Below are 9,411 nucleotides of genomic sequence, written 5' to 3'. Positions count from 1 at the left end.
ACCCCGTCCGGACGCCCAACGCGCAGCGCGCCGCCGAGGCAGCCCGTGCTGCAAGATGAAGGCTCGGTGTATGATGGAATGGCGTGAACACATATACGACTCTGTGCCTTTTCTCTTCTTTTTTTTTTCTTCCGTGCGTGTTCCGGCAACACGCTGCTGATGGTGCGTGTGTGTGTGTGTGTGTTTTTCCTTTTGGTTGTTGGAGCCTCTGTGTGTTTGTTTGTTTTAGGGAGAGTGGACTCTGCTGGAGACGCGTTGCAAGCTCCGGATGAGGGCGGGGAGGGGGGTGGGGTGCGTATGGAGGAGGGTTGTCCATCTATGCGGAGGCACATGTGCGCCGTGGCATACACATATATTTTTGGCCGTACTGTGCAGCCGCAGCATGTCCTCATCTTGTTGTCGTTGTTGTTGCTTCACCGGCGTTGTGCCCCCCGGTAACGCATATCTGTGTGTGGGTGTTGGCATGGCGTCGCCTGTGATCTGTGTGCGCACGACTCTCCTGCTCTTGGGCCTGGCTGCGTCCTTCCTTTCCCCGCCACCCACTCCACTATGTGTTTCGTTGACTTCAAAGAAGCACGTTTTTTTTCTTTTCTTCTTCGCTCTTGTGAATCGCGGTGAAATTGACCGGTGTATGATGTCTTTCACTGCCGTTTGTTTTATGGGCTTCTCTCTCTCTCTCTCGTTGTGTGTGCGTGTATGTATGGGTGGCACAGCGCAAATCATGTACCATGTGTCCCCGTTCCCTTATCACTTTTATTTATATACAGTGTTTCTCTTTTGTTTTCGTTTTCTTTCTGTTGCCTATTTCTTATTTGTATTTGCTGCGACATGCTCCTTTTTTGTCACCCCCCCCCCTCCTTCCCCCGTGTTGTTACTTTCCTTTGTTGTTGTTGTTGTTGCTGCTGTTGTTGTTGTTGTTGTTGCTGCTGTTGTTGTTGTTGTTGTTGTTGTTCTTTTGGTGGTGAAGGAGTTTGCTGGCATTTAGCACCTGCCCCGGCCCCCTCTCACATGTAACGGTGCTGGGACTTTGTGTGTGTCTGTCTGTGTGTCATAGAGGGGGAGGGTGGGGGAGAAATAGTGATAGAAGGCATGAGTGGGGGGTCGGTGTGTGAGCGGGGCCTCTGCGTTGAATGGGGGCGTCCCACGCCAGCCGTGCAACGCCCAATTTCAGCAGCAGCAGAAAATGAAAAAGAAGGGGGTTTGTGCGGGGTTATAGTTAAAGGAGTACGCCAAGCAGGAGATATATATATATATATATATAGCAACAGGACAGTGTGTGGAGAGGAAATGTACATGGCGGGCAAATATTCTCGCAGGCCTCTTTTTCTACAAGTCATCAACACTTCTTTTTTTGTTTCTTGACTCATGTACTCTCAGTGGTTCTTGCGCGGTAGCTGTGGGCGGGGGCATTCACCTCCTCGCCCCCCACACACACACACTCTCTCTCTTCCTCACCTCTTGATAAGACGCACGCAGTGAGTGGGAAACACGACACAATTAATACACTCGCTTGGGGGGCGGAATGGAACGTATATGCACACACATACACACACACACACACACGCAATGAAGTTTTGGTCCTGTTGGCATGTTACTGTTCTGCATGTATTGATGTTGGTGTTGTTGTTTTTGTTTGACTTCTCTCTCTCTCTCTCTCTCTGCCTGTGTGTACATGTGTGTGTGCCTGTGCGTGTTTGGTTCCGCTACTCATGCAAAGTCTCCTTCTATGTCCCACCCACCCCCTCCCATCCGGCTTGTTGTGATGTTGCATCATTTCTCCCCCTGCGGCTTCTGGTGTCGCTGCAGTGTGAACGTAATGTACGCCCTTACTTTGCCACTCATTCTATGTGTATGCATTGCCTCACGTTGGCAACACACCACCAGTGTAGGACTCTAACCACAAGGCAACAGCAGCAGCGTTGCGAAGGCGAGCGGGGTTCTTGTTAGTGTTGAGGGGTTTGTAGTGAAGTGACCATGCGGGCGGTTGTGTGGCGCAGCGTGAGGGGGCGTGTCGCGGTACAAACGCGGCGTTCGTTCTTCACACCGCCGCCGCTTCCGCCGGGACTCTCACCGCCACCTGCCGCGTCGGATGCGCAGCCGTTTTTCAAGAGTCCTGCAGACAAGCACGTTGCTCCGGCGTCCTCGACGCCTATCAGCAGCCGCGACAAGAACAGCAGCAAAAGCAGCACGACAACGCCGTTAAAAACCGCTGCCGCTCCGGACGTCGAGGGCGACGCGGGTGGTGTCCTACACAACAACAGCAGCAGCAGTTTTAGTGGTGGTAATAGCGATATCGGATGTTTTCAGCAGCAAATGCAGCCCCATCACCTGCCTGCCTTTCTGTCGCCGGAGAAACTCGCAAGGCATGTGCCAAAGCCTGCGAAGTTTGCCGCGTCGCTGGTCGCTGATGCGCTCAAAATACCCGCAAAGGTCACCAGCAGCAGTCCCACCACGGAGCCGTCTGGGGAGTTGCGGCAGGAGTACAGCGAGCACTGCGTGCTCGGCTGGTCCCCGCGTGATCTGTATCGTGTCGTCGCCGACGTTTCGCAGTACAGCACCTTTCTGCCGTGGTGCATCGACTCGATCGTGCACAACGTTACGCGCCTGGAGGATAATAACGACCCCACCACCACCAGTGGGAGCGGCACCAGCAGCAGCACTACCAATAACAACATCAACAACGGCAGCCCAATGGAGATGCTTGCCACGTTGACGGTTGGCTTCTCCTTCTTCAAGGAGAAGTACACATCGCAGGTGCTGCTGGTGCCGGACCGGCGTGTGCAGGCGGTGTTGACAGAGGACGACGACCGGCAACGCCGCAGTCCCGTCCTCAGCGACCTGCGCTGTGTGTGGGAGTTCAGCGCGGTGCCTGGGCATGAGCGGCAGGTGGAGGTGCGCTTCCGCGTCAGCTTCGCCTTCAGGAACCCGCTGCACTCGAAGCTCGTCATGTCGCACGTCGTGACACTTATGACGCGCAGCTTCGAGCGGCACTGTGAGAAATTGTACGGGCCGCCGAGCTGCGAGCGCGAGCGCCTCGCGCCACTGTAGCGACGGCGACTGTCGGCACGGCACGGCACGGAAAGGGCGGGGGTGTGGGTGGGGAGGGTGCGCGGTAGTCTGCTTTTCCTCGGAGGGGAAGGAGTGAAGCCGCCACGAGAGCAAAAGACAAAAAAAGAAGACGAAAAACCGGCATAAAAAGCGCCTGGAGGTGGTGGGGTGAGGCGTTTGGTTTTGTTTCGTGGTAAAAGGGAGGAGAAAAGGAGATGATAATAAATTTGTATGGATGCCACGAAACTCCTTTTTGTTTTTGTTTGTTTGTGTCCTGGTGGGAAATAATTATCGCCATCGTGGCCACGTTGTCTCTCTTCGCGGCGTGTCGGTCTGTGCGTGCCTCCGCGGGTGGAGGCGGCGTCAGTCCTCGTCGGGTCGCAAGCATCAGACGTCTCTGTCTTTCTCTCTCCCTGTAAGTGTGTGTGCGTGTGTATGGTGCCGAGCACCTCATTGCTGCCGCTATCTGTGGCTCTATTTTCGCTTTGTCGCACATCTTCTTCTCTCATTCTACTTGCTCCTCGCTCGCTTCAACGTAGATGCGGTCGGGTGGCGATGGCGCCATGCCGCAGGAGCACAGCGAGGCGGCAGCAGCGGCGCTCCTCGAGGCAAACAGTGAGTTGATGACGCTCTTCTTTCGCCATATCGCCGTCTGCCCGCCGCACGGGCCCTTTAAGTATTACAGTGCGCTCACCTTCACGGAACGTGTACGTCGCTGGAGCGCGGCGCACGCGTCAACAGCCGAATCGGTGGCGATGGATGCCTTGACGCCCACAGCGGTGCTGCAGCTGATGGAGAGGTACTACAACACCCAGCACCTGTGCAGCTGGCCGCTGCTGTATGTTCCTGCAGAAATACGCCTGAAGGATGTAGAGGCCCTCATTGAGAAGGGGAAATAAGACGCAGAAAACAGCGGCATGAGGGGGGGGGGGGGGGGGCGGAGTTGGTTGAGTCCGGCGTGGATTATACCGGCACAGAGGATCATCGCTGATTGTGTAACCCACGAGTGAGAACGTGCGATACGCGACGCCTTGTGCCAACTGAGACTCGTGTGTACTTGGAGCACACACCTCCTCTTCGTTTTTCGCTTGTTTGTTTCCTTTTTTTTGGTTTTTTTTGTTGGTGGGGGGCTCTTCACTGCTTCCTTTCTCTTCTTGTTTTTTTTTGGGGGGGGGCGTCTGTGTGTGTGTGTGTGTGTGTGCGCCTCTGTGCACGCACGCTTGTGTGGTGTGGTTTCCTCCCCCCGCCGCTTGTGGGGCACGGCAGGAGGAAGCACAGTGAGAATGACTTCTACGCATCTGGAGGGGCCGCTTCTCCGCCGCTCCATCCCATTTGTGGAGCGCTGGGTCGCTGAGCTCGTTGCCGCGAGGGAGCCGCCGGTGCCTGCCAAGAAGGACGCCACCCCCCAGCAGCAGCAACAACAGGCCACTGGCGGTGGCGGGAAGAAGAAGGGCGGCAAGGCTGCCGCCCCCGCTGCCGAGGCGAGCAATGCCACCAGCATGTCGAGGTGCCAGTTCGTCATTGGCAAGGTCCTTGACGTGCGCGCCCACCCGGAGAGCCAGAAGCTCTATATTGAGGAGATCGACCTTGGCGAGGCAGCGGGCGGGCGGCGCACTATTCTTAGCGGCCTGCAGGAGTACGTAAAGCCGGACGACTTTGTCAACCGCCTGGTGCTTGTCATTGCGAACCTTGAGCCGCGCAAGATCGGCGGCATACTCTCAGAGGGGATGGTGCTGTGCGCCGCGCGTAGCAGCGAGGAGAAGCGCGAAGTGGTGCTGCTCGACGTGCCCGCCGACACGCCGGTGGGCGAGCGTGTCGTCTTCGAGGGCCACGACGGTCCGCACGAGCCGGTGCTGAAGAAGAAGCTGGCGCGGCACTTCGAGGAGGTCGCCGCAGAGCTGCGCACCAACGCGGCGGGGGAGGTGGTGTGGGGCGACATGCCGTTCCGCACCACACGTGGCGTCATCACCGCGTCGATTGCCAACGGCGTTGTCTCGTAGGACATATGCGCACGCCGCCTGCGTTGCGTGCGGGGGGCTTGGGAGATTCTGGGGCAGTCTAGTGGTGAGGCAGGGCGGGGGCCAGAGACACACACCGCCTCCAGCAGGCACGTAGAACGCAACACGAGGAACAACAACAGAACGAGACGAAATAGGGGGGTCAATGCGAGGAAATGGCAACAAGAAGGAAGGAAAGAATGCAATGAACGAGAAGCATCTGTCGGTGTGAAGGACAGATGTTTCTTCAATGTCACTAAACGATGGTAACTGAAGAGGAGACTGGGAGTCGGGGGAAAAAAGAGCGGGGGTGGGGGGGCAGTGGAGTTGCGTAGATATGCCCCCCCCCCGCGCATGTGGTGCAGGAATTCTGTACAAAAACACGCTCACAGTACGCGTCGTTTTCTTTATACCACTTCCTTCTTTACTGTGTTAGCGCGTGTGTAGAATAGAGACGGAGAGAATAGAGTATTCGCGTTGGTGTGTGTAAAATTCAAGCGCGTACCCATTGCCATTCGCCAGGAGTATGGGACGGCAGAGCGAGCATGGCAGAAGGCGCAACAGGTTTTGTTGGCTACTTCTCCTCTTCGCGGCGTCAGCGTTTCTGGCTTTGCCGCTTCTCGTGTTTTCGTGGCGCGATGCCGATACCAATACTGATGCTAATTATAATGTCAATGCCCAAGTCAATACCGAATTAAAACACCTCGCAGATAAAAATCAAAAGATCCCGATTATTCTTGCTGGTGGCGGTTGTGCTTCTGCAGCCTCAGCTGCTGCTGCTGGTGGTGGTGCTTTCTCCAAGGGTGATGTGCGAGAGGACGCCTTGACGGTGGTGCTCATGTCCTATCCGCAGACGAGGCGGATGCATCGTTTGTTACAAATTGTTCGTACCATTTTGTATGAGTGGCCAAAGAACGATGGGCTTGTTTATGAAGTCTTGCTGGTGTGGAACGGCCTGGCAGAGACGATTCCACCCGCGCTGCGTGAGCTGCAGACGGAGTATGAAACGAAGTATCGTTCCGTGTATAAAGGGCCCGGCCACGCCCCGTACCTGCGCATCCTGCCCCAGAAGGAAAATTGTTTGGCAAACCGCTGGATGATTGCCGCTCAGCTGCGCACCGACGCCGTGCTCAATATGGATGACGACTTGCATGTCCCATACACTTCCGCACGGTGCCTCTTTGAGACGTGGCGCCACTCGCCGTCGTCGCTCGTCGCGGCGGATGTGCGTGCCATCGTGAATTGCACCAACCCCACTCAACTGTGCGGCCCCTTTGGCACGCTTGGCTACGCCGCTAGGGAGAAGTTGGATGGGAACAGCCTCGCGTACAGTATTGCGTTGCCACGTGCCGTCGTTGCCTCGCGCTTGTACTACGTGGCATTCGTTCAGTCCTTTAGTCATGTTGTGCAAGTACCGTCGTACAATAGTCTTCTTGCGCCGGTGCCGGCACGGGAGGATTCACTTCAACAAGTCATCACAGAGCTGCATTGCGACGATCTTGCCTTCAACTACGCCGCGGCGAACGCGTCAGTGCACATAACGTGGGGTGATGTGTTGCAACCACATTACCGGCGACGGATAGGTGCTGTGGTGCTCTTCGTTTCAGCCCCGGTGAGGTCGTTCCCAGAGTCCGGTGGCTCCAACGCCCTTACCATGCAGAGGGGTATGAAAGTAAAACGGGTGCAGTGTGTCAACCGCCTTGCAATGCTCTTTTCTCGCGACGGCGGGCGCACACCATTCCGCCTCGAGAGGCAGTCGTGGCAAGGGAGGTGCAACGTCAGTCCATGATGCGACTGGGGCCTTGGCGGAGAGAGAAGGACTGTGGGGTGGAGTATAATGCAGTGATAGTGGTAGTGGGACCTGTCGAATGAGTTCTGTTTTGGATTCTGGGAAGTTCAAACGTGTATGGAGTTTCATAATGATACATTCAGTATGGTTTCTTTGTCTGGTAGTTTTGGAAAGCAACTAGTGCGCATGCCACTTACAGTAACCGGCCCTCCGATCCAAAGGAAAGGGAAATCTGCATTGTTTTGCCCCCACTGCCCTTTACCAAAGCAAAAAGACCAATAAACCGAAAATAAAAATATCAAAGGAACGTTGTTCTAATTTTACCTTTTTTTAGGTGCGTATTAAGGAATAATAGTCGATACCCTTCATCGATGATCCGATTTTTGAATTTCGTATCTCTGCTGCTCCTCTGCTGCTGTGCCTTTGGGGGATTCGCTGCTGTGGAGCATCGCTGTGTGTTTGACAAGAGGTCCACGCAGCGCCCGAGACCAGTGAGGGTGGCGCGTGCACTTCCCATGGGTGGTGGTGGTGCGTGGAGTACATACACGGTCTCCGGCAGCCACTGGGCCCCCATCCGCATCAAAGTATTCACCGATGACTTGGACAAACCTGCGCGGCATTGCACCGCCCCAATGCAGAGACGCCCGGACTTCGCTGGGGGCACGGTAAAGTGTAGAAAAGTGGATATTCTTAGTGTGCGGAAGAAAAGTCTTCTCCTTCGGGAAGCAATCCCGTTGGCAGTAAAGATGCACGCAGAGCGCCTTCTCGTGCGACCCGAAAGCGATGTGCCCCTCAAGGTGCCCATTTTCACCGGGGAGTACTGCCGCGAGTTCTCCATCCCCGATGAGCACCACACAGAGGGTGTCTCGGGGGCTGATATGATTCTGTACGCGGCAGCGGGGCCGACGGAAGACTCGACTATTGCGTGGGCATTGGCGTGCGCTACGAATGGCGATGGACGGCCCATTGTTGGTATTACCAACGTTGGACCGGAATATATTAAATCATCGGCGTATATTATTCGTGTCTTGGCTCATGAGCTGGCACACGCTCTCGGGTTTGACTTGGATCTGATGAACGAACTCCGCATGGTGACCGTGTTGAATTCCTTACGTGGAAAGAATGCCCTTGTTGTGTCGACCAACAAGACAAGAGAGAAGGCCCGCATGCACTATAACTGCTCAACTGCTCCCGGTATAGAGCTGGAAGATGAGGGAGGCGTGGGGACGGTAGGCTCTCACTTGGAGCGGCGCAACGCCAAGGATGAGTTGATGGCTGGCATTGCAGGCGCTGGTTACTACACAGCGTTGACGATGTCAATTTTCGAAGACATGCAATTTTATCGTGCAAATTGGGGAATGGAAGAGTCAATGAAGTGGGGCCGAAATGCAGGTTGTAGCTTTTTGAACGACAAGTGCGTGAAGGACGGAGTCACAATGCATCCCGACTTGTTCTGCACCGTTCGCAAGACCCAGGGCTTGACGTGTACATCGGACCATCAGGCCCTTGGAAACTGTTTGATGTTCACGTACAAGAAAAGCTTCCCAGAACAGTTCCAGTACTTTGGTGACTTGCCGAAGGGTGGGCCGTTGGGTGAGTTGATGGACTACTGCCCTTTTGTCGCGCCGTATAGCAACACAAACTGCGTGAGTGGGGCGTCATGGAAGATGCCAGGAAGCCGCCTCGGCCGTAACTCGAGGTGTCTGAAAGGAGACTCGCTCCGTATTGGCGAACGTGCCGTGGGTGATATCTGCGCGGAGGTAGCATGCAGCAACCGTACACTGCGTGTGCGGTACCTTGGCGACGACGCGTGGCACATGTGCGCAGAGGGGGAGACCATCAAGCCGAATAAGACTTTCACGAGTGGCGAAATTAGGTGCCCGCCGTATGACGATGTTTGTACAGGTGTGTGGCCCGATGTGTGAAGGCCGGCGGCGGCGGAAGTTCCGACGAAGCACCGCAGCCACACGCCTGTATTGTTATTATTTTTGTTCCCCCTTCTTCCAACAGCTATTCCCCCCACCCCTGCCCTCTCCCATGTCACGCACGTGCAGGGCGGGGGTCCTAACCGCGATAAGCAACAAAACGAAAAACTCTGAGGGGAGTCAATGACAAGGTTGACCCCGAAATAAAACATAAAAAAAATGATATCTTTGTTTTTTTGTTATGCCGCACAGATGCACGAAGACAAGAAGATGAAGACGAAAAACCGGGAACGGTAATAATGAGCCAAAGTCGGCGTGGCGACAGCCGGACACAAATGGAAAAGGAAAAGGTTTTTTTATTATTATTTTTGTTTTTCACATTCTGCAATACAACTGGATATGAAGACGTTATACTGTTTTTATTTTCGTGCTCAGCAGCAATGTTCTCAAGAGGGAAAAAGAAAAAATTAGACAGAAGCATGTTTAGAGTATTTTATTGGTGTGTGTGGAGGTGATGGGAGTGCAGCCTTCCTTCCGCACGTTTCACACAGACGCACAAACATAGAATTTATTTCATGGTGAATCGGAGGTGTGGTTACCTTTCAAGTTGGTGTTGATTCGTGTTTTGTTGTTTGGTTTATGTATATATATA

At 54.7% G+C, this 9,411-nt stretch overlaps 5 protein-coding genes across 5 annotated transcripts; all 5 read left to right on the top strand.

The window, feature by feature from the left end:
* Nucleotides 1–1,974: 1,974 nt before the first annotated feature.
* DQ04_06901040 (putative coenzyme Q-binding protein COQ10 B, mitochondrial-like) lies at nucleotides 1,975–3,048 on the top strand (the record flags this gene model as incomplete). The annotated part of the gene is made up of 1 exon (XM_009314929.1): nucleotides 1,975–3,048. One exon carries the CDS (start codon nucleotides 1,975–1,977, stop codon nucleotides 3,046–3,048), a length of 1,074 nt encoding a protein of 357 aa, XP_009313204.1.
* Nucleotides 3,049–3,587: 539 nt separating this feature from the next.
* Nucleotides 3,588–3,947, top strand: DQ04_06901030 (hypothetical protein; the record flags this gene model as incomplete). Its single annotated transcript, XM_009314928.1, has 1 exon — nucleotides 3,588–3,947. The coding sequence occupies one exon, from the start codon at nucleotides 3,588–3,590 to the stop codon at nucleotides 3,945–3,947; it is 360 nt and encodes a 119-aa protein (XP_009313203.1).
* Nucleotides 3,948–4,331: 384 nt separating this feature from the next.
* DQ04_06901020 (tyrosyl or methionyl-tRNA synthetase) lies at nucleotides 4,332–5,048 on the top strand (the record flags this gene model as incomplete). The annotated part of the gene is made up of 1 exon (XM_009314927.1): nucleotides 4,332–5,048. The coding sequence occupies one exon, from the start codon at nucleotides 4,332–4,334 to the stop codon at nucleotides 5,046–5,048; it is 717 nt and encodes a 238-aa protein (XP_009313202.1).
* A 523-nt stretch (nucleotides 5,049–5,571) lies between these two features.
* DQ04_06901010 (hypothetical protein) lies at nucleotides 5,572–6,834 on the top strand (the record flags this gene model as incomplete). The annotated part of the gene is made up of 1 exon (XM_009314926.1): nucleotides 5,572–6,834. The coding sequence occupies one exon, from the start codon at nucleotides 5,572–5,574 to the stop codon at nucleotides 6,832–6,834; it is 1,263 nt and encodes a 420-aa protein (XP_009313201.1).
* Nucleotides 6,835–7,349: 515 nt separating this feature from the next.
* On the top strand, nucleotides 7,350–8,759 carry DQ04_06901000 (surface protease GP63; the record flags this gene model as incomplete). The annotated part of the gene is made up of 1 exon (XM_009314925.1): nucleotides 7,350–8,759. The coding sequence occupies one exon, from the start codon at nucleotides 7,350–7,352 to the stop codon at nucleotides 8,757–8,759; it is 1,410 nt and encodes a 469-aa protein (XP_009313200.1).
* Nucleotides 8,760–9,411: the final 652 nt, after the last annotated feature.

The sequence above is a fragment of the Trypanosoma grayi genome (genome assembly GCF_000691245.1).
Source record: "Trypanosoma grayi strain ANR4 Tgr_690_V1, whole genome shotgun sequence".
Lineage (NCBI taxonomy): Eukaryota > Euglenozoa > Kinetoplastea > Trypanosomatida > Trypanosomatidae > Trypanosoma > Trypanosoma grayi.
This window is presented reverse-complemented; position numbering and strand designations above follow the sequence as displayed.